This window comes from Mastigoproctus giganteus, chromosome 10 (assembly GCF_048544385.1).
Source record: "Mastigoproctus giganteus isolate SK-2022 chromosome 10, ASM4854438v1, whole genome shotgun sequence".
Classification (NCBI taxonomy): Eukaryota; Metazoa; Arthropoda; class Arachnida; order Uropygi; family Thelyphonidae; genus Mastigoproctus; species Mastigoproctus giganteus.
The window spans coordinates 157,671,464-157,697,156 of NC_143584.1; the positions used below are offsets into that span (position 1 = coordinate 157,671,464).

General features: G+C 37.2%; 1 protein-coding gene across 2 annotated transcripts in view; it reads right to left on the reverse strand.

The window, feature by feature from the left end:
* The window catches only part of LOC150079406 (kinesin heavy chain-like), a 429,176-nt gene that overhangs the window by 50,383 nt on the left and 353,100 nt on the right, over nt 1-25,693 (reverse strand). For both annotated transcript variants that reach the window (XM_090383638.1, XM_090383639.1), the window contains exons 23-24: nt 24,729-24,808; nt 2,180-2,255 (exon numbers count right to left, since the gene is read on the reverse strand). In XM_090383638.1, coding sequence (XP_090239764.1) covers nt 2,180-2,255; nt 24,729-24,808 — 156 coding nt within the window. The remainder of the gene's footprint in view (nt 1-2,179; nt 2,256-24,728; nt 24,809-25,693) is intronic.

Sequence of the window (25,693 nt, forward strand, 5' to 3'; positions counted from 1 at the left end):
TTTAAAACTGAATAATTCTTAGCTCATTACTGAAGGAAGAAATTTTGAACATACCAAACATGTTAAGTACAGAAATAAAAGAAAATTATGCAATTAAGGAAAGGTATCTGCTTAAAGAATTTTGAAATTTGCAGAAATTCTGTAATACAAACAGATCCATCTTAGAGAAGAGGAATTAACACTCTGACTAAAGTTTGATGTTCACCTTAGTTGGAGGTGAAATTTCATTCTGTTAACATTGAAGCTAATGAAAGCTTATTATAGAGTATCTCTGAAACCAGGAATTCAATATTTCCTGTTGAAATGCTCTATATATTAATTTTTTAAAACATGTTTCATTATTAATTATTATCCTTTATTGTATCTTTACTTGTTGACAAAATACAAAAGGCAAAAGTTCTGATTTATACAAGTTCAGTTCATTTAGAAATTTTAATTTGATTCTGTAATCATAAAGGGATCCTTAGTGAGATGGCCTGGCTTGGTAAAAAAGTATGATAGCAGCTTCTTACACACAGACATGAAAAAGTTGAAAGTTGGGAAAGCTAGAGAGAGAACACTAACTTATTAGTCACAAAGACCAAATGAAAATCTGTTCAAGTTGCCAAGTTTCTCAATATCTTAAAAAAAAAAAAAAAAAAAAAAAGTGTTGCTGAGTAACTTAACTTAGCTAAGTAACTGATTAACACCAGAGAAGTAATTAATGAAATGTGCAAGTTGTAATGACCTCAAATTCCTTGTTTAAGTGGAATTCAATGGTAGTACATTAATAAAAAAAATTCTCATTTTCACAACTCATGTGTTTTCAATAAAAGGCACTACAATCTATCTTCTTCCAGCAAATTAAAGCAATCAACCTTGCAATTAACTGATACTTCTCTTGTCATCACACATCCCAAGATTATCATGCAAAGAAAGATTATAACACAGAAATAAAATGCGAAATCAAGCCAATTTATGAACATCATTAATGTCAGCTATCAGAATTGCCTTAGTAAAATAATGTTGACAATTCCAAAGCACAACTATATTGCTTTTATTATACAGTTGAGCGTCGATAATCCGAACTAACTGGGACCGGAGGTAGTTTGGACTTCCGATTTGTTTGGATTTATCAAAAATACTGTTCTGGAGACTGAAAAAAATATATATATAAATAAATAATAAAAAAGGTTTAGTAAGTTTAGAAACAAAAACACTAAGTTGTACTTACATATTTTCATTCATAGGTACAAGTGGAACTTTCCAGCCACAATAACACATGTAGGCCTTTAACGAAAATAATTACTTATTTTTTTTCAGCACTATTTTTGAACTTCGTTTCTTTTCTACCAGATCTCTCACTCTTTTCAGCAAGAGTAGATGGGTTGGATAGCATTCGGTTTATTGATTGTTTGCCCATTTTCTCGTATCATTTAATTTTGTTAATTGGTAAGGTAACAAAAGTGTAAATTTGTGCTTTATATCTTCATTTTTACAGCCTGTGGATAACATTCCTCCGATTTTCGCTTATTAGAATTGCCGTTTAATAAAATCAAAATTCAATTCGTGCAAATGTGATTATAATAACTGGCGCTTACTGTGATTATTTTATGGCAATAGCATAAAAAAGAAATATATGCTGGCTCATTTGGATTATTGACATTCGGATTTTCAATGGTCTACTGTACATAACTTTGTTCGAAACTAGTCCAAGGTACTGGATCAAGCATTCTAGAGTTGGTGAATATGCTGCCAATATTAAAAATGATGCAACGATGATAGTTATTACTGTTAAAGATTTCAACACCACCATGCTTTGGAGATGGCACCTATTTTGCTATTAACAATGTTTTTTATAACCTTGCCCAAATTCACAATTTATTTTTGTGTTCCAATATTTTCTTGTTTGCTAATCCGATAGTAGTCATGTCAAGGGGTGGCTTTCTCTAATTTTATAACATTTGGATTTATGGAATTATGGGTAAGACACCACTTTGCTGCTTTGTTTAATGACTTCCAACTTGAGTATCCTAAAAATTAGCAATTTGTTTCTTGGGATTCTCCAGCTTTAAACAGATCCAAGTAATACAAAGTGGAGCAAATAGGCAAATTATTTTATGGTTTCATTATTAAAATGTTTTATAATAACTTGCAGAATTTTAATTATATACTCAATAATAGAGTTTACTAAACTTACATATTTAGTGGATGAATCATATTTGGTCTGAGAGCAGCTCCTACTTGATGTGGCTGTCCAGCCCTGATAGGTTTTGCTGAAAATAAAGAATATATTAAAACAGAAAATCAATTCAATCAAAATCAAAGGAAACTGTATGGAAAAAATTATCTACATTACGATATAAAATATTTGGGTTTCACTGAGAAAAGTAAAAAGGCAAACAGCTGTTTAGGAATGTGAGATAACAATATGTACAAATGCACACCAGCTGATCAGCAACTTGCAAGTCCCTGCACAGAGAAAGCCAGTTCTCTGTCTGTTTGTCACTCAGCAAATGGGGCAAAAATTTTGCAGTAACCTGCTTTGTGTTTAAATTTGTAGTTAAAACATGCCAACAATGAAGGGCAGAGAATGTCATAAATATTGTTAATCATATACCATTTGTCCTCATGGATGATTTTTATGCATTTTTTCAACATTTTCATCAGTCCAGCGTTACAATGGCTGATCTGGACGCTCAAAATTTTCGAATGGCCATCTTGGAAACGTGAATACCATGTTTCCAAATTTTGGTAAAACCAAATATTGTGGTTTTGACATTTTTACCAGGTAGTTCGAGAAGCTCTTTGAATAACTGGTCTGAAATCTATGTGGATGGTTTATGGGGTAGAAATGTGATTTTGCTGCTTTGCCCACTGCATAATGGGCAATTGTGCAGAGAAATAGATTGAGCCAGTAAATCAGAATGTCTGATAATGGACGATTTTAACTTTCCAGATATTGACTGGAACTTGTAGATTGGTCACTCATACACTAGCAAGACTTTTTTGGATTCATTGGATAACTGTTTTCTACAGCAGCATGTTCGAGAGGCAACCAGAGGGAGTAATACTCTTGATCTGATTATCAGCAGTGATTATTCATGCATTAAGAATTTGCAGATAAAGGAACCACTGGGTGACAGTGATCACAATGTACTGATATGGGAATTACTTAAAGATGCAACTACCATCAAGGCTAAAGGGAAGGGCTTTTGCTTTCGTAAAGGAGACTACAGCGGTCTCAGACAGTTTTTAAATTCTGTACAATGGGAACAACTGATAATGTTACCAAAGTTGAATTCTAAATGGGAAGCCTTCAGGGACTTAATCTAGGAGGCTCCTAGGCTTTTCATTCCAACTAAGAAATAATTTTCAAGGTTCTGGCCTAAATGAATGTCATAAATTAATAAGGCTTGTAGCAGAGAAGAAAAATGTATGGGATGCATATAAATTATCAGGTGACACAGACGCCTATGGCAGATAAAAGCTTGTCTGTAATCAAATCACAAAGAAGGTTAGGCAAGCAAAGGCAGATTATGAGAAATCTTTGGAAAAGTATGCAAAAAAAACCAGCAAAGAGTTCTTTACTTATGGAAACTCTAGAAGGAAAGGGATGAACTGGATTGGACCACGTAACACAGATGGGTTGACTACTGATGATTATGCTCAGGTAGCTGAACTGAATGAGTATTTTGCATCTACATTCACACGAGGATTTATTCAATGAGGGGAATGCCAGAAGTTTATAAACACTAACATGGAGCTAAGATTTAGTAATAACTGAGAGCAAAGTGAAGGAGAAATTGTTGAAGCTATACATAAGGAAGGCACCTGGGGTGATGGGATCTATCCAGTTATATTAAAGGAGGCAGCAAATGAAGTAAACAAACCCTTAGCCATAATTAAGAGAGCTTCCTTGGACTCAGGGGAGGTTCCCATGGACTGGAGGTGTGCAAATGTATCACCATTCACAAAGGGGGTTCAAAAGATGACACAAGTAACTACAGACCTGTTAGTTTAACTTGTGTTCCAGGGAAAATAATGGAGTCACTGGTTAAAGAAGCATTGCAGGATCATCTAGACAAGTCTGCATTAATAGATAAGACACAGCATGGGTTTGTTAAAGGGAGGTCTTTTCTGACCAATTTGACTGGATACTATGATGTGGCCACAAAGAAACTGAATGTAAAAAAAAATTTTATATCATATACTTAGATTTCAGGAAAGTTTTTGGTACGATTGCACATGGAAGATTACTGTACAAATTGGAGAGGTATGGCATTATGGGTAAGTTGCTACAATGGATAAAGGGATGGTGAGTGGGAGACGACAGAGAGTGGTAATCAATGGACACTTTGTAGACAAATGTTATTAGTGGAGTTCCCCAGGGTTTGGTGCTGGGTCTATTGTTGTTTTGTGTATTCATCAATGATACAGATGAAAGTATATCAGGATTAATGTCCAAGTTTGCAGATAATACCAAGGTTGGCAGGGTTGTTAATGACAGTAAAGACAGTTTCTACTCCAACTTGGATCTAGACAAGTTGGGCAAATGTGCTGAGCAGTGGCAACTGAAGTTTAGCATTGACAAATGCCAAGTACTGCATATGGGTAGCAATAACCCAAGAGAAACGCACAACTGTGTGGTACTACACTCAGGGAAGTGGAAAGTGAAAAAGTCCTGGGGAGGGGGGGGGTAATTGTGCAGTCAAATATAAAATTTGTTGAGCAGTGCAGACGGGTTGCCAAGGCAGGTCATGGAGTCTTGTTCCTCTTGAGCTGTTGAGTGTACTCAAGGTGTGGCCTGACCACTGTCTTATACAAAGGATTATCACCTCCTTTTCCTTGCTAGCAAAATTCCTGTATATCATTGACAAAACCCCATGATCTGCTCTTGCAGCCTGTCTGCACTGCTCAGAAAACTTCATAGCTGACTGCACAATCACTCCCAGGTCTTTTTCATTTTCTACCACTCTAAGTGTAGTACCACAGTTGATACGTTCTCCTCTGGCATTACTTCTACCCATATGCAGTTCTTTGCATTTGTCAATGTTAAACTTCAGTTGCCACTTCTCGGCCCATCAGCCCAAATTTTCTAGATCCTGTTGCAGTAGCACACTGCCATTAGTGTCATTAGCAACCCTGCCAACCTTTGTATCATCTGCACACTTCAACACTAAGCCTGATATACCTTCATCAACATCACTGATAAACATGCAAAACAACAGTGGCCCCAACACCGAACTTTGTGGGACCCCACTAACAACATTAGTCTACAAAGAGCGGCATCCATTGATTACCACTCTGTCTTCTCCCACCCTTTTATCGATTGTAGCAACTTACCTTTAATACCATTCTGCTCCAATTTCTACAGTAATCTTCCATGCAGAACTGTGTCAAAAGCTTTCCTGAAATCCAAGTATATGATATCAAAATTATTTTTTTGCATCCAGTTCCTTTGTAACCACATCATAGTATCCAATCAGATTTGTCAGACAAGACATTTCCTTAACAAACCCATGCTGCATCTGAATTATTGCTGCAGTCTTGTCTAGGTGATCCTGCAATGCATCTTTAACCAGTGACTTCATTATTTTCCCCAGAAGAGAAGTTAAATTAACTGGTCTGTAATTACTCATGTCACCCTTGGCTTCCTCTTTGTGAACTGGGGATACATTTTCACATCTCCAGTCCATGTGGACTTCCCCCGAGTCCAAGGATGCTCTCATAATTATGGCTAAGGGTTTGTTTAATTTCTTTGCTGCCTCCTTTAATATAACTGGTCAGATCCTATCAACTCCAGGTGCCTTTCTTATGTTTAACTTCAACAATTTCTCCTCCACTTTGCTCTCAGTTACAGGTTGCTTAAAATCATTAAGCAACCTGTTACAGTTTGATAAACTGTCTGGCATTTGCTAATGAATTTGTTGAAGCAAATGCTATTTTTCTGAAGAGTGTTACCACAGGTATCCATTAAAATTGCCTGGTAGAAAGAATGGAGTCTGTTTGATAATGTCATCCAGATTTCACTTAAACTCTTATGGATCACTTTCCACAAGGTTTTACTAAGACATCACAAAAGAATGTAAGAGAAATAAGTCAGTAATTATGTGAATTTGTTTTGTTCTTTCCTGGTTTGGGGAAATCTAGCATGATCAAGTGGCAGCAAGAGACAGGACAATAATTTTCAGAGAGAATCTGACTGGGATAAAAAAAAAAAAAAATGGAAGGTGTCATATGACTGTTTTAGTATGATTTTTTTTTTTTTTTTTTTTGATTTGGTAGTTGTTGGCGCATTGGCTTCTGTGACCATATTGCACCTCCCAAGGTTTTTGCAGTACTTTTATCCAAGCCCGAGGCGGGAATCGAACCCGCAACCTTTGGGTTGCCGGGCAGGTACTTTACCCACTCGGCTAGCCCGGTCGGTTTAGTATGATCTATGAGATGATAGAATATTCTGTCATCTGACCGTTTTAGTATGATCTGTGAGATGATAGAATATTCTGTCATCTGACTGTTTTAGTATGATCTGTCAGATGATAGAATATTCTGTCATCTGACAGAATATTCTATCAGAACCTGCAGCATTATTATATGAGCTACTTAAGGGTTCTTGCAACTCTGACAAAGTAAATGGTTAGTCATGAGGCATGAGTGTTTTGTGTTGAAGTTTATATTGTCCCTCAGCTATTTCTTTATTTTTTTAATTAATTTATTTTTTTTAAGGTTTTATCATATACGCCCACTGCAGATAGTTGAGAGAATCTTTCTGCCTGGTGTTTGCAATTGAGCTTTATAACTGTTTTCCATATCAGTCAGGTATTGGTATCTTTGGTAAAAGTGGATGAAATGGAATCCACGGGGGTCTTTTCTTGCCTTTCTTCTCAACTGGCATGCTTTGGCTCTTAGTCTCTTGTAGTTGATAAAGTTATCAGCTGGAGGGTATTTGCAAAATATATTCAATTATTTTCATTTATTTTTTTCCCCTTTTTTGCACTTATGTATTCCATCTAGCAGTGGCTAGTGTGTTTTTGATGTCCTGCATATGTGTGGTAATGCAACATTAGCTCCAGCTATTATCTGTTCTGTTATGTGTTCATTTATATTATCAATGGGCTGACACTGAATGAGCTTGTATTGTATTGGGTAGCAATTTGTTCCAGTCAGCTTTGATGAATTTCCATTTTGTTTTGACTCTCATTTTCAAGTGAAGTTGTTTTTTTAGATTTGACAAACTATAGGGTAATGATCACTGCTGAAGAGGTCATCTAACATTATCAAGTCAATGATTGGACACAATACAGGAGAACAGATGGAAATATTGACAGCAGATTTATCCTGCAGGAAAATGCACATATGTATGAGAACCAGCGTTAAATATAGTAAGGTTGTGCTTGTTAAGTACTGCTTTTCGAGTGGCTTTCCTCACTTGTCTTTTAAGGTGAACACCAAAATGGGCAGTGGCCTTTAAAACTGCTCAGGAGCCAGAATGGAATCAGTATCTGATCAATAAGGTCATTGAAGTCTGCTTCGGTATATGTGATGGTGAATGCAGTACACGCTGCAACTCTAAGGAAGTACACAGATATACATGTGTGGAGGAAATTCTGAATTCCATTAAAATGGCAATGCCACCATAGGGTGTTTGTTGAATCTCTACCTTATCTTTATAGTGTGTATTTTTTTTTTTTTTTTTTTTTTTATTGAAGGAGATATTTCAGCAGTTAAACTGGTTTCTTGTAAACATGTGCCTACTGACTCATCATGAGTGAATGCTGCTACAAGGTTGGCTACAACTCTACTGCAGGATATGGTCCATTATTTAGATTTAGAAGATTGATCAGTTTGTTTTTTCGAGGCTGTTTATCTGTATTGGTCATTTCTGTTTTTCTCTTTCCAGGAAGATGTAGGTCATTCCATGGCTTGTTTGGGGTAGAATTTTTCTCAGCATAATCTGTGCATGTTAATTGGAAAGGCTGCTTCTGCAGAGATGGGATACACTTAAACAGAAAGGGTGCAAAAATTGCTAGCTTGGAGGGGAGAGATACAGGGGGATATGAGCATCAGCCTGGAAAGCAAGGTGCTGGAGATTTGCTGGGAGTCACAATGGAACAAGTAAAAAGATGAGCTTCAGCTGTGTTAGGGTAACTGGTTAAGAGTAAGAACAGATGCATGTATAGTTACATATAGATCAATGCTAGGAGCAGAACAAATAAATTTGATAAATTTGAAGTGCTGGCCAATTCATCAAATGCAGGCAGTGTGAGGATATGAAGAGATGTGATTTCACCCAGCTATAAGGGATGTAGAATTTGAATATGGGGTGTACAATGTACATAGAAGGAACACATAAAACAGGAGGTGGGGGGAATATGCTCTTATTTAAGTAGCGCATAAAACTTAAGGCATCCCCAGTTGATATGGGTGGTCAATGCAATGTTCAGTCAGTTTGGTTGACATACGCACTGTGCCTACTGATAAGAATCTGCAGGAAAACAAAAATAAGAGCAGGAGTATGTAATAGGCCTAAAGACTATGATGAGAACAATGAACAATTGTACACAGTATGTCAAAATTATGTTAACACTTATATGGTATGAAAATTTGAATTTTATTTTATTTTTTTATTTATTTATTTTATTTATTTTTTTTTTTTTTTCAGATATAATGGCAGAGAGGTTAATGCTAGAAGAAAGAAGAGTGGGGGCAAGTTTGATGGAAGTGTTTCGTTCTCCAACCATAGTCGGCAACAAGTTCCAAGAACAATTTCAATGGACCCACCAAGCTGTTTAACGATTTATCGTATATACAAAAAGTTTGTTTGAACTGGCTCAGTTGTGGATAGCTACAAAGGTAATGCTGAACATAGAACATGTAGAAGTGAAATGAACATCGCTGTTATTCCACTATCAATTCTGAATAGTCCGGGAAAGTCTACCAAACAATGCAGTTTGGAAACAGGGAATTCACAGAAAACTGTGCGGAGAATTTTAATGCAGGACCTCAGAATGCGCCTGTAACATATCCAACTCGTCCAAGCATTGACAGAAGGTTAAAAACGTGTTCGTGTGGAATGCTGCCAGATTTTAGCAAAAATGGCAAACATCCAACTGGATACCGTGTATCAGATGATATTCAGTGATGAAGCTACTTTTCACATTAGCGGTCATGTGAACCGACACAACACAATCCTTTGGGGTACCAAAAATCCACAAGTACTTCGTGAGCACGAATGTGCTTCCCCAAAGGTGAATGTCTGGTGTGCCGTTACCGCTGCTAGTGTAATTGGACCTTACTTTTTTGACATCCCAACAGTGAATTCCAAATCCTACTTACATATGCCTGAGTCCTATGCCATCGATGAACTTTCACTGACAATATGCTCAGCGGGGTATTTTCAACAGGATGGTGCACCTGCGCATTTTGGTTGTATTGTTTGTGATTTCCTAGATAACACATTTCCACAAAGATGGTAGGAAGATGTGGGCCTTTGCAATGGTCTCTCCACTCCTCTGATCTGACACACTGTGACTTCTGGTTGTGGGATATGGTGAAAGACAGAATGTACAGCACGAAAGTTCGGAATATCAATGAACTCTTCGATCAATTCGGCCCTGGAAAGATTGTGCAAGGCTCAAGGAGTAGAATTTTTTTCAGCCTGGTCTGTACTTGTTAACAGGAGAGACTGCTACTACAGGGATGGATACATTAAATACAAAGGGTGCAAGAATGTTTGCTGATGCTATCGAGGCAGTGTTAGGTGGGTCGGAAAATTGCTAGATTGGGGGAATACAAGGACTAATAGATTAACAGTAGCCACTGGCAGAGGTGAAAGTGATTCTTGCACTGCTTCTATTGGAATGAGCAGAAGCCTGGAAAATAAGATGCAGGATATTTCAGAGACTGCTGGGAATCATTGGGGTACGAGTAAACACATGGGTTGTGTTAGGGTAGCTAAGAAAAAGAACAGGTGCATGTATACTTGCGTGTACACCAATGCTAGGAGTTTAGTAAATAAATTTGATGAATTTGAGGTATTGCTCAAAACATCAAAGGCAGATATTGTTGGGATTTCAGAGACGTGGTGTCACACAGATATAAGGAATGCAGAACTGGAATTTGGGGAGTACAATGTCTACAGAAAGGATAGACAGGATAGGAAGGGAGGAGGGTTTTTTTTTTTTTTTTTTTTTTGATTTGGTAGTTGTTGGCGCATCGGCTTCTGTGGCCATATTGCACCTCCCAAGGTTTTTGCAGTACTTTGATCCAAGCCTGAGGCGGGAATCGAACCCGCGACCTTTGGGTTGCCGGGCAGGTACTTTACCCACTCGGCTAGCCCGGTCGGCTGAGGAGGGGTTATGCTATTAGTTAAGAAATACATAAAATCCAAGGAAGTGAAGCCAGTCGACATTGCTGGACAGTGCAGTGTCGAGTCAGTTTGGTGTGACATAAGCATTGGGAGATTAAAATTGAGAGTAAGAGTGTGCTATAGGCCTAATGACTCTGATGAGTATAATAAGAAACTGTACAGGGAAATACAGTGGGCCAGTAAATCAGAGAGTCTTATAATGGGGGATTTTAATTTCCCAGATATTGACTGGAATTTGGGGGCTGGTCACTCACACACTAGCAAGGCTTTTGTGGATTTATTGGATGATTGTTTTCTACATCAGCATGTTCGGCAGGCAACTAGAGGGAGCAATACTCTTGATTTGATTATCAGTAGTGATTCTTCATGCATTAAGAATCTGCAGATAAATGAACCACTAGGTGGCAGTGATCACAGTGTGCTCAAGTGGGATTTACTCAAAGAGGTAACTACCATTAGGGGTAAAGGGAAGGGTTATTGCTTTTGTAAAGGCGACTACGATGGACTGAGACTATTTAAATTCTATACAGTGGGACCAACTGATAATGTTACCAACAGCAAATTCAAAATGGGAAGCATTCAAAGAACTTATCTTGGAAGCAACTAGGCTTTACATACCAACTAAGAAATATTGTTCAAGGTTTAGGCCTAAATGGATGTCAGATGAACTAATGAGACATATGGCAGAGAAGAAAAATGCATGGGATACATACAAATTAACATGTGACACAGAAGCCTATGATAGATACAAGTTGATCTGTAACCAAGTTACAAAGGAGGTTAGGCAGGCGAAGGCAGATTACGAGAAATCTTTGGCAAGGGATGCAATGAAAAACAGGAAAGAGTTCTTTATGTAAACTCTAGAAGGAAGAGGATGAATCAGATTGGTCCACTTGATATCGATGGGTCAACTGTTGATGATCCTGCTCAGGTAGCTAACAAACTAAATGAATATTTTGCATCGACATTCACACATGAGGAGTTATTCAGCGAGGGGAATGCCAGAGGTGTATTCAACTCTGGCAGTAAGCTAGAGAATCTTGTAATAACTGAGAGTAAAGTGGAGGAGAAATTGTTGAAGATAAACACAAGAAAGGCACCTGGGATGGATGGGATCTATCCAGATATATTAAAGGAGGCAGCAAGGAAGTAAGCAAACCCTTAGCCATAATTATGAGAGCTTCCTTGGACTCAGGAGAGGTACCCATGGACTGGAGATGTGCAAATGTGACCCCAATTCACAAAGTAGGATCAAAGGCTGACACAAGTAATTATAGACCTGTGAGTTTAACTTCTGTTCCCGAAAAATTAATGAAGGCACTGGTTAAAGAAGCACTGCAGGATCATCTAGACAAGACCAGTTATAGCTCGGACACAGCATGGTTTTGTTAAGGGGAAGTCTTGCCTGACCAATTTGATTGGATATTATGATGCAGTCACAAAAGAACTGGATGCAGGCAATAACTTTAATATTATACACTTGGATCTTAGAAAGGCTTTTGATACTGTTGCACATGGAAGACTGCTGCTATGGATAAAGGGGTGGTTGAGGGGGAGAAGACAGAGAGTGGTAATCAATGGACACTGCTCATTGTGGACTAATGTTATTAGTGGAGTCCCTCAAGGTTCAGTATTGGGTCCATTATTGTTTTCTGTATTTATAAATGATATTGATGATGGTATATCAAGCTTAATGTCCAAGTTTGCAGACGATACAAAGGCTGGCAGGATTGTCGAGGACACTACTGACACTATGCTGCTGCAACAGGATCTGGAAAGGTTGAGCAGATGGGCTGAGAGGTGGCAAATGAAGTTTAACATTGACAAATGTAAAGTACTACATATGGGAAACAGCAACCCCAGAGCAACGTATCAACTCTGTGGCTACACTGACAGTGGTAGAGAATGAAAGGGACCTGGGGGGGGGGGGGATTGTGCAGGCAGATATGAAGTTCTCTGAGCAGTGCAGACAAGCCGCAAGAGTAGCTCATGGTGTATTGTCAATGATATATAGGAATTTTTCTAGCAGGGATAAGGAGGTGATTATTCCCTTGTATAAGGCAATGGTCAGGCCACACCTAGAGTACAGTATACAGGCTTGGAGCCCTCATTTCAAGAAGGATGTAGAGCTGCTGGAACAAGTACAGAGAAGGACAACAAGATTACTGAATGGAACAAAGTGGTGCTCTTACGAAGAAAGGCTTAAGTTTTGCAAATTACAGTGTCTGGAGACTAGGCACCAGCGAGGTGATCTGATAGAGGTGTATAAAGCCTTGAATGGTTTGAGCATGCTCAATGCTGATGGGATTCTTCCTCTTGCTCAGAATAATCACCTGAAAGGGCATAAATTCAAATTAAGGAAAGACAGATGTAGGATAGACGTGCGGAAATTTGCCTTTTAGCCAGCGGGTGGTTGGTTGGTTGGTGGAACAGACTTCCATCCCTTGTTGTGGAAGTTGATAGCCGAAATAAGTTTAAGGCTCAGCTGGACAGGTATTTCGAACGAACAGAGGGGTGAAGCGGAAGTGGTTATTTTTTATTTATTTATTTTTGGCTGATGCTGCATAAGCTTGCTTTCTTGCATCAAATGCCTCTACTAATGCTAATGCTAACTCAAGGAAAGAATTACCAATGTGGTAACATCTATTCCCAGAGAATTATGCGTTAGGGTGTTAAATGCTACTTTCAATCATTTCCTATTGTGTGTTGATAACAATGGACAACAGGTTGAGACCTTGCATACATAATATTCCACATATACAATACAATAAAATAAATGTTGATTTCAGTTAATGTTGATTACAATAAATGTTTTTTTCCATATAAGTTTTAACATAATTTTGACAATGTTTTTCCATATAAGTGTTAACATAATTTTGACATACCCTGTACAGAGAAACAGAGTGGGCCAGTAAATCAGAATGTCTTATAACAGAAAATTTAACTTTCTAAATATTGACCGAAACTTGTGGGCTGGTCACTCACAAACTAGTAAGACTTTTGTGGATTTATTGGATGACTGTTTTCTATAGCAGCATGTTGGAGAGGCAACAACATTCTTAATCTGATTATCAAGCAGTGATTATTCATTTGTTAAGAATCTGCAGATTCTTAACACATGAGGAACCTTGATGTGAAACTCCCATATCAAGGGTAAAGGGAAGGGATTTTGCTTTCATAAAGGCTATAAGAAGTCACAAAATTTTTTTTTTTTTTTTTTTAAATTCTATACAGTTGGGCACTAATGTTGTTACCACCAACAACAAATTCTAAATGGGAAGCATTTGGGAAAATAATCATAAGAGCTACTAGGCTTTTTCATACATAAATGAATGTCAGATTAATTATTGAGACACGTGGCAAAGAAGAAAAATGTACATGGAAGGCATATAAAATATCGGGCCTATGAAAGATATAAACTAGTCTGCAATCAAGTCCCAAATGAGATTATACAAGCCACAGCAGATAAAAGAGAAATCTTTGGCAAAGAAAAACAGCAAAGAGTTCTTTACTTATATTAACAATAGGATGAAAGGGATGAATCACATTGGTCCACATGATGTCAATGTTTATCAGTTGTCGATTCTGCTCAGGTTTCCGAAAGGCTAAATAGGTATTCCACATCTACATTCATAGTTATTCTTTAGGGGGGATGCCGGAAGTTTAATAAACTCTAACAGGGAGCCTAATGATTTCATGATAATTGAGAAGGAAGTGGAAAAAATTGTTGAATTTAACCATAAAAAAGGCACCTGAGGTGGATGGGACCAATCATATTAAGGGTGGGAGCAAAGGAGGCAAGCAAACCCATTATAATTATGAGAGTCTCTCTCTCTCTCTCTCTCTCTCTATTCAGGGGAGGTCCCTGTGTACTGGAGATGTGCAAATATATCCCCAGTTCACAATTGGGGGGGGGGGGAGAGAATCAAAGCAGGAAATGAGTAATTACAGGATTGTTAGCTTAATTTCTTCCAGGGAAAATAATGGAGTCACTAGTTAAAGCAATAATGCAGAACCATCTATACAGGATCCTCATAACTGTTGCCAACACAGGTTAAATGTTGAAGACTCATTATAATCTGTTCATTACTTTCAGGGACTGTAACATCTCGAACAATTCCATCAAGCAGAGCACTGATAGAATCAGGCCATGTGAATGTTTCGACATTATCCAAAGTTACAATAGATGAAAAAGTTTCACCTGGATGTATTTTCTCACAGACCAATTTATAGGATAAACCCCAAAGGTCATCTTTAAGCTTTGATTCAACTAACCTATCCCAAGCTAAATGCTCTTCCTTGTAGATACTATTAAAGTATGCTCTCCTTGCCATTTTATACATTTCCTTGAGACAATCAATCTCCACACGAGATCTATTACCTCTTTTAACACGTTGATTATTTCTATGAGCTGTTTATAAATTTTTTCTCAGAGATGTAAGTCTCTGAGTCCACCAGGGAACATTTTTCTTACGCTTTTTCTTTTGTAATGAGGCATCAAAAACTTTCCTTATAAGTTTTTGTACTTCCACCTCCTCTAGACATCTCAAAGTCTTTCGATTGTGTTTGGCATAAAGGTCTTCTAAACAAACTTCCATCTTATGGTTTGCCAACTGTTTTTTGTAATTGGTTATCCAGTTTTCTCTCCGATCGCTCACTGAGGGTAGATGGCTCTCTGTCTTCTAACTTTTCCACTAATGCCGGTGTCCCCCAAAGTTCAGTTCTTTCCCCCACTCTTTTCCTCTTGTATATTAATGACCTTCTTCCATTGACTGGAAATCCTATCCATAGTTTTGCTGATGATAGCACATGCTGACAATTCAATTGCAACGTCTTGATGTTTTCACTAATAATATTTCTATTAACTGGTGTACTAAGCATAGTCAGTTCTAACTTTAGTGGCTTTCTGAGCTTTTATAAATTCTGGGCACTTAATATCTCTATAAGAATGGTCAGACTTATGCTTTCGCAACTTGCAATTTGGACAAAAGACAGTGGATTCCTCGTTTGGGCACTCTCCAATTTGGTGACCTTGGTTGCCACAATGCCCACAGGTAGTTTGTTCCTGATAACAATTCTTGGACGAATGTCCATAGTTTAAGCACTTAAAACATCGCTAGCGAATAAAAATGTCTTTAACACCATGCACGGACTAGCCTCGGAACACCTTATCAACAAAACTCATAAGAATTTTTCTAATAATACCAGGCATTTCTATAATCCAGTGTAGGTTATTTTTATTCCGCGACCTGATTTTAAATCTAATTTTTACTGTGCGCTTAAATTCCTCTTCTGTAATTCCATGGTCAAGTTTTTGTCGGCCGTAAAGATCATCTAATAAGTCAGAGTCAGAGATAGCTTTATTGATTTCATAAATTATTAACGTAAGATTGAGTTTCTTTGGTAGGTCCATAGACTAATTCTTTAAATTTATTACAGCTTTTGAACTTATCTATATCATTCTGTGATGCAGTTTCTATCAATATACCTTTTTCGCAAACCTTTCTCACTGATCTTATTTTTAACTGTTTAAACTCGGATTTAAAGATTTTTCAGACTTTCTGTCTCACTTCTTCACTAGTTTTGCAGGTACTATTCTGTCCTGCCCTTATAATCACTATATGCTTTGGCATAAGCCCTTTATCGCCCAAGACCTGTGTGCCTATTTTAGAAGAAGTAACAGTAGCAAAGCTAGGGGATTGGACAGTCACAGGCAAGTTTTTCTCGTCGATCCTCGCTTTCAATTTCTCATTTTCTATCGTTAGGTCCAGCATCAACCTCTCTACTGAAGTCCAGATTCAACTATCCTCTATGAACATAGAAGAGTTAACATTTGCACCATCCTTCAAAACATCTAAAAGGTTATTTTTTAATGCAAAGATGAAGTCCGATGTCGAGGTATCAGCTGCATGTACATTACCACCTTGACTATTCAACAGGGTTATTGAACTCTTCTTGCATTGAATGCAACAGTGGCACCTCCATTCCCATTAAATCAACAAATTTCTTGAACTGTTCCTGCAATTCGTCAAAGTTAGCCTCCAAAACATCGGGGAAAACAGTCAAGTCACCTGGCATCGATGACTGAGAAACATTATCATCTGTCATTTTTCCTAAGTTAGCAATATAAAACAGTATATCAGTACAAAATAATCCAATAAAGTACAACTGAAAACCTGTATGGTAATACAAAATCATAGCCATTTTGTGAATCTATATCTCCTAACCTAACAGGTAGAGAGCACTATAAAAATTCTGAAAAATAAGTAATTTTATAGGGTTAATCAAAATATAAGAATCACTCTGTTGGGCCTCACTGGGGGTTCTCCAGCAAGAGGTAAAGTTCTGCCCAAAAGTAGCCCAATTTGGCACTTGCAGGCAATATTAAGAAAACAGAAAAATCAATACTAAACCACTTTAAGCGTAACCTAGGGCCCCAACCAAGGCCATATATGCATTATATACACAATAATAACTATTATATTGAATATACATACTAACAAAAAAATACTTTGTGAATTGCTGAATATCTATGTTCTATGTTAATATCATACAATCAGGCAATATGGGGACCTCCAACGAAGTTTGCCGGCTTATTCAAATCCATTAGCAGCCATGACAATTTATAGTAACACAGTTATCTAAATATCAGCACAGTGTATATGTATACTTCAATATTGGTCTCCTCTCCAACAGAAAAAGTCAAATGAGTGATGTCGCTATCCAAGATGGCAGCCTACAGTAGCAATATCCTGCCACTACACCATTACTGTCTGAATGGAGGAGGAAGGCTGCTCATGTCTTTGTATATTAAAAGGCAAGAGCTGAAAAATTGAAATAAATCAAAGCCAGCACAAAGAAGTAGTCAAAAAAATGTCCACCCACAGATAGGGGATGATGAGTTTCAGTACAGCATGTATAATGTATTTAGGAAGAAGTGGGAAGGTAGTAAGTGTGGTGGGGTCATGCTTCTTATCAAAAGCAGCCTGAGCATGATGAAAGCCTTCCTGGATTCAGACATTTCGCATGCTAATATAGAATCTGTATGGTGTGAGATAGTTGGAAGCAAAGGTGTAATGAGAGTGGGAGTAATCTACAGGCCAGGTGATTGTGAAGATTATGATGAGAGCCTCTACATGCAAATGGAATGGGCAAGTAAGCGTGAACATCTTATTATGGGCGATTTTAATTTGCCTCTAATTGATTGGAGCAAATGACAGGGAAACTCCACATGGGGGGGGGGGATTTTTAAATCAACTAGATGATTGCTATTTGTATCAACATGTCAGGGAAAGTACTAGGGAAAAGAATACTCTAGACCTCATCATCACCCACAAACCAGATGACATAATAGGGCCGACAGTACAGGAACCAGTAGCAGGAAGTGATCATGGAATTCTACAAGGGACAATGAAGTGAGAGGTAACAGTAGTTAAAGGCAAAGGAATGGGTTATAATTTCAGGCAAGGAAATTATGATGGCTTAGTGCTACATGGCCTCTATTACCTGGGTAGATATCTCACAGAGAGTAATACAATTGAGCTTTGGTATACCTTTAAAACATTAATCACAGAAGCCTTGAATGCATATATACCATTAAAAAAAATACTCCACAAGGACAATTCCAAGTTGGATTAATAATGAAGTTGCCAGATTACTTGAGCAGAAAAAGACAGCATGGTAAAGTTACAGAGCAATAAAAAGTACAGAAGCATATAACAGCTACAAATTGATCTGTAATAGTGCCACAGAAAACGTTAGGCTGGCAAAGGCAGATTATGAGAAGTTACTGGCAAAAAGAGCAAAGAGGAGGGATAAGGAATTCCTCACATATATAAATGCAACGAGAAGAACAAACCAGATTGGACTCTTATATATAATAGATGTGGAATAGTATTAGATACCTCATCTGAAGTTGCAGATGAACTCAACAGTTATTTTGCATCAATATTTACAGAAGAAAAACACTTTACGTCAATGAGAAATTATGGGAGTGAAGTTGAAAAAAATGTAATTAATGATGTTGAAAATCACATGTTTATTTAATAAAAAAAACTTTTGAGCCTACAGGCCAGTACGGCTCCTGGGGTTGATGGCATATACCCTATAATCTTAAGGGGGGTGGGCAAGTGGAGTGCATTGAACCATTGAGGCTAATTATGAGAGTATCATTGAACTCTGGAATGATTCCATTGATTGGAAGTATTAATGTATCTCCAATACATAAGGGCAGTTCTAAGAGTGAAGTAGGAAATTACTGGCCAGTTAGTCTAACTTTAGTAGTAGGGAAAATCATGGAGACAATAATCAAACATGGAATTCAGGATCATTTAGATAGAAATGGAATTCTGAAGAATACTCACAGCATGGTTTATAAAGGGAAAAATCATGTGTAACTAATCTGGTTAGCTATTTTGACAGGGTCACTCAAGAGCTGGACTTGGGGAATAATTTTGACATTTTTTATTTGGATTTCAGCAAAGCATTTGACTCAATCCCACATGAGCCTCCTGCCCTGAAGCCATCCAGCAGAGGGTTGCGATAAATGGTTAGTCCTGAGATTGGGTTGAGATAAGAAGTGGGGTTCCTCAAGGATCAGTATTAGGACCACTGTTGTTTTTGATTTTCATAAATGGCATCGATGAAGGGATTGAAGGCATGATGTCTAAATTTGCAGATGATATAAAGATTGGTAGAGTAGTTAATGATCACCGCCAAGCAGAGCTACTTCAGAATGACCTAGATAGACTTCAGGAATGGTAAGAAAAATGCCAGCTATGCTTTAATCCAGCAAAGTGTAAGGTATTGCACCTGGGGAACAGTAACCCCAAAATAACTTATACACTTGGTGGAGTTGAACTAAAGCCGGTAGTGGAGGAAAGGGACTTGGGTGTTACAATACAGTCGGACTTTAAATTCTCTGAGCATTGTAGACAGGTTGCAAGGGAGGCGCATAGTGTCCTATCGATGATGTATCGAACAATTACTAGTAGAGATAAGGACATCATAATCCCATTATATAAGGCTATTGTGAAACCACACTTCGAATAATTCATGAAAAGGTCCAAAGACGGGTAACTCGCTTGGTGAGATTGGCAAAAGGGAGTCCGTATGAGGAAAGACTGAATATGTGGGTTGTAGAGCTTAGAAACTAGGCACCTTAGAGGAGACTTGATTGAGGTGTTTAAGGCTCTGAGAGGCATCAGCAAAATGAATGAGGACGAAATTTTCACAGTTATAAATTATTCTAGAACTAGGGGCCAAAATTTCAAGTTATGGGGGGGGGGGAGAGGAGGTTTAGACTGGATTGCAGGAAATTGTTTTATTTTAGCCAGCGAATTATAAATTATGGAATAAGTTTCCTAGATGGGTGGTAGAGGCTGAGAGTTTGGGGAAATTCAAAGGTCAGCTGGATAATTAACTATGAGAGGAGGGGAAATGCTTAGGTTGTCCATTTCTTTTTCTCTTATTTATTAATTATTATTTTATTTTCTTATTATTATTATAATTTTATTTTATTTATTATTATTTTTTTGGGTGGCACAACATAAGCCATAGGCTTCCTTGCACCATGTGGCCATTGCTAATACTACCACTAAAATTAATTATATGAAAGCTGACATTGTGGGAGACATAGGAAAAACCATAGTTGCCATAACTAAAAAATATTTAAGTAAAGTATTTTATTTAGTATTTTAGTAAAGCCATAACTAAAAAATATGTAGGAAAGCTTATTGAAGCTTATCAAAGAATTCCAAAACAAAAGTCATTTTTAGAAATCCATTTACATCAAGAGCTACACCCCAACTGTCAACTTGAAACTAAGTCATTTTACTCACCAACACTTCAGAAATAAGATGATAACCTTCTTTTGACTGGGGGTGGCCAAGAACAGACAAAACAAACCAATTATCAGGGAGCTAACTTTACAAGTTAAGCACTGAACAAGGGAGAGAGTCCACTGATATGTAAAAGCAATGTGAAAAAACTAGCAATTGCTCAAGAGAAATCCCAGTTGGCTCAGTCACAAATCACTTGGTACCTGGGGTTCTGCTAAAGGGTAAGCAGCAGCCATTATCAATTCACTGCAGGATGGAAGCCTCCTCAACAATTCATGTTGAAGGTAATGGACCATAATCTGCCAAGCTGGTCCAGTGTGGATTGGCAGATCGACCATATTTAGCAGTCAGGGGCTTGAACCCTGGTCTACTCAAAGAGCTTGTGCTACTGCATTCCCACTCCTGACCACTCAGCTATGGAAGCCGCTATGTCCTTAAAGGAAAGCTTATTCGATATGTTCTCCTGCCTAATAAGAATAAAAGTTTTTCTAGTTAAGTTTCTAGGAATACAATACAGATATCCCTTGTTTTGTGCTGGTCCGATTTGCACCGATCACTAACCACAATGCCATTTTTATTTATTTATTTTTGCAAATTTTTTTTATAAATTGAAAGTTTAAAATTGTCAGACAAAATTTATTGGCATCATACTGTGCTATGTATCGTGCACTGTTCACGTGATTTAGGACAATCTAAGCCAATCAGCAATTAGCGCATTCGTATCAGAGACAAGAAAGATTCCTACCCTCAAAGTAACCACTCGTGGATGCGGTGAAGCATTCAGTTGGTTGTTGTTTATGCTATTTACACGTGTTGGAAATTTATTATGCTAACATTGTTTTATTAATTGTCCTATTAATAAATCATGAAGTTTTTAATTTAAGCCGCTCCAATGTGTGTGTGCAGGGCTATGAATATGCTTCCATCGACAATTACTACAACTATGAAGAATGCTAATAAAATAAAACAATCGATGCAAAGTGGTAGGCAAAATTTTTGGTACCCAGAACCTAACCCTGTGATTTCCGATTAGCTCCATTATATAAAGGGTTCCATTTGTGCCTGACCCTCCCAAGAACCTAACCCCAACGTAAATCAAGGGCTACCTGTATTTCCTGTTCTGAGTCTTTTATACTTGGTAAATATTATTTACAAATTTCTGTGTAAATGATATTTACCAAGTATAAAAGGTTTATTATATTAAGTTTTAGGTTTATTATATCAAGTATTAAGTTTATTATATGGCAAGCACATTCAGTTTAACAGTGGAGAACATACAACTTCCTTAACTTTTGCATAGTGGATCTTTTTTATCACGTTTAACTAGCTGATCTTTAAGTATTCATTTGGAAATGTTTTCAGCCTGCAGATATGCCTAAATGGTTGGGGAAGAAAGTAAGAGTAATTTACAGCACTGCATATATGAAAAAACCCAATGCAGCACTAACATCAATCAGAGCTTCTTGTACATATAACTGCAAGAGTACTTTTAATTGCCTAACATTAAATAACCCACAATGCGACATTTCTTCTCATGTCATGTTGTCCATTAAAATTGAGGAAGCAAAAATTTCCCCAATTTACACTGAGTGATCACTGAATTATGACCACCTACCTAATACATTGTAGGTCCTCCCTTTACCCTCAGTACAGCAGCTATCCGACGTAGCATTGATTCAACAAGATGTTGGAAGCATTCAGGAGGTATGCCCAAATAGGCTGTGTGTAATGCAGGTATGGAGGTGCTTGGTATATCCAGATGCGTGATATGCCTTTCCATAGTGTCTCACAAGTACTCTATGGGATTGATATCAGGAGAGTTCGGAGGCCAATCAATATGCTGGAAGTCAGAACTGTGTTCCTCAAATCAATCCTACGCAACAAGTGCCTGATGGCTCGGCGCATTGTCATCATGGAAGACACCATTGCCATTCGGCAAAAAAGTGTAACATAGCGGGGTGTACACAGTCAGCAAGCAGTTGACGATAGTGGAGACCATTGATATGTTGTTCCACAGGCACCAGGGGTCCAAGTTCCTGATGGTGAAACATGCCCCACACCATACAACTGCTTCCACCAGCCTGCACTTTTAATACCATGCATGCTGGATCAAGAGCCTAATGTTATGCCAAATCCATACATGACCATCCACAGTGTGGACTAAATAATGTGACTCATCCGACCAGTACACCTTCTTCCAGTCTTCTAACGTCCAACTTGCATGCTCTTTGCACAAGGCGAGTCTTTTACATTGATGAACCTTGGTTAGGAGAGGATGCCGTAGGGGTTGTCTGCTGGTATAGCCCATACGTCCGACACATGGTCATGCCAGGTATTATTCCTGGTTGGCTCATGTTGTATTGGGTAGTCAACTCTTCAACAGTGTATATCGCCTGTACGAGTCGATGGACTCAGCGCTCACCTCTAACATCAACCTTTCACTGACCTTTGCAGTTTTGCCGTTGGGTCGTTGTTGACCATTTTGGCGCTAGTCCTGGTAAACTTTAACTATGGCGGCTCTCGAACACCCCACCAGTTCAGCCGTTTGGGAAACGGAGGCACCAGCTCATCAAGCACCCACAATCTGTCCTTTATCAAAGTCTGATAAAGCCTTCCTTTTACCCATCATGCTCGGAATTTTATTACCTATCGAACCACTGATTCCTTATATATGCCACGTAGGTCAACTAACTCAGCACTCTTGTATCTTACGTGGTCAATGGATCGCATTCAGTTTTCATAGGGGTGGTCATAATTTAGTGATCACTCAGTGTATAAGAGAGCACTTTAGAGGTGGTGGGAAAATGTAGACTAGTAAGTTTGACTTCTATAGTGAGTTAGGTCATGGAGCCCATGCCTGAAGATTTAATACATGATCACTTCAATAAGAACAGAATCCTAAAGGGATCATGGTATGGGTTTGTGAAAGGAAGTGCTTGTCTGATTAATCTAGTTAACTACTATGACAAGGCCATAAAAATTTTGGATCCAAAAACCAACTCTAAGAAATAGACAGAGAAAAACTTGTCAGAAATTTCTATGATATACAAAAATCCAGCAATGTAGCTTGTGAGCTGCAAGTTTTAAAATGGCTTCATACACCTGTGTATGGCTCTTACATCATCGAGCAAGTGAGGAAAAATGAGAAATACAGTTCAATCAACTGTAATGAGTTTTCTTGCAGCTATATTCAAAGATTTATAAATTTTTGATTTATAAATTTATGAATATACAGGTAGTTCTCAACTTTACGAGTTACTTCGTTCCTAGCACGCACTAGTAAAGCCAAAACTCAAAAAGCGGGAATTTATTTCCCACAGACAATGTTAAAAATAGGGGTTACATTATCAACAATGAAATTAGTTAGCTAATTAGTTTATGTTTAAACAACGATTGATTTATCCAAAGAAATGAAAACGTAGCCTGTAAAATCAAACAAATTATAATAAGAGAGAAATTATTTATGCCTTACAAATGTTAAAGGATGTTTATTCTTCATCATCATCATCGACTAAATGCACACTCGTTGATCACTCATTACTGGCTCGGCACTCGTTGGTTTGTTGCACAAGGAGTCACCTTCTTCAGAAAGGCTTCAAGAGGCATTTATTTCCAAGATAATCTTCTCTTTTCTTTATAAATTTCAATAGCATGCATAAGCATTTTTTAATGCAACGCACAAATTGCAACTAACACGATATCTGGAGTAACAAGTTTACGAAGCTTTAAAAAAAAAAAAGAATGAAGAGAAAATTCTGAAAATTTATGTTTTTTATACAAGTGAAGATTTCAGTAAAGGGCAAACACATTTCACCATAATAACATAAAAACCACACAAAATTCCAGCTATCAATATTTTCACAAATGCAATAACATCGAGTTTACTACCCATTTATAACTGAATGCAGTAACAGAAAAGCTCAATAAACCAGAAAGTGCAAATTGTTTTTGTTTTATGGTCGTGAAACGTGCTTTAGAAAAAAAAACTTCCAGAAATGTGCTTTAGAAAAATATTACAAAGTCATTCAAAACTGGTTCTTATAACATATGATAACAATGAAAGTGTAGTGCATTTAATGATCTGAATTGGTAAGTAATACAATTTACACTATAAAAACGACCTTTTAGGGAGTTATATATCGAAAATTTGAACTTCCAAGGTTGTGGAATGAATGATCAAAACACAGTGTGTTATTGGGTTCACATTACGATATTTTCGCAACAGGATGGTAACAGATTAATATCATAAAGCGGGGTACACTGTATTGTATAGCTATGCGCGTGGTTTGAAATGCAGTATTTATGAATGTGTAACATTCATATTTTCCATTTTATTGATACGTGAAAAAAAAAAAAAAAAAAAAACTCTTAAACCCGGGAACTCATAAAAACTTGTTTCTCAACGAACTCAAAACAAATATTATATTGAAAAAATAAAATTCACTTTTAACAGTTATCTTCAGCTATTTAATCATTAAAAGAATTAAGATTTGGTTATAAGATACAATGATAACTTTCTTTTGTAATGTTTTACTTACCGATCTGAGCCATGTGTCCTCTTCTTGCTAAACTTTTCTGCCTGACGGCTTCCTTGATACGATCAACCTCATGTTGATACCTTAAATATTAAAAAATAATTAGGAACAGCCTAGAAATACAACATACTTGTGATACTCTTTGAACACAATTTCAACTTCTGAAAGTTCTGTATTATGCTTCAAACTAATTAGGCACACCTGCCGACTTTCAAATTTTAAAAATCTGAAGATGCTGGAATTTTCTAAATCCAATGCTCTTTATTTATCATACCAACTAATCAACCAGAAATAGTATTATATCTTAACTGATCACACTCAACGTTAGTGTTCACCATAGAAACTCAAGAAATTTTGGACGTTTTTAAAATTAAAAAGTATGAAGTTACCTTATATACAAGTCATGTCAGGTTTCTATATAACAGAGAAAAATTTTAATTTTCAAAAGCCTAGTGGATGACTTCAGATGCAGCACAGTCGAAAAAGGCAGCAATTTCATGAAACCCAATTTATTTTTTATGTGTGAATGGATAAAACTAGCATTGGAGAATTAATCTACTGATTATTAAATGTGCATTTTTAAAATGCAGCATTAGTAATGCTTTCAGCAATACTTAAGACAATACTATTTTTGAGGACAAGTGATGATGATCATCCGGAAATTACAGAAGCAGTGGGGAAAAAAAAAAAAAAAACTTTCTTTTTGGCAACAATGACAACTGTCGTGCCTGTGAACAAAATTGCACTTTCAAAGTTTTGCCAATGAAATAATCTTTCAAAAAGTTGTTTAATCATGTAATATTAACAGTATCTTTGGTTTTATAAAATACATTAATATAAATATTCCACTCATTTACTATACAAAAAAAAAAAAAAAGTTTTCGATGATATAGTTTTCACAAATTGCTCATTTTGTTATGCTAATTACAAAATCAGGCAGTGCTGGCTATTAAATAAAGTACATTTTT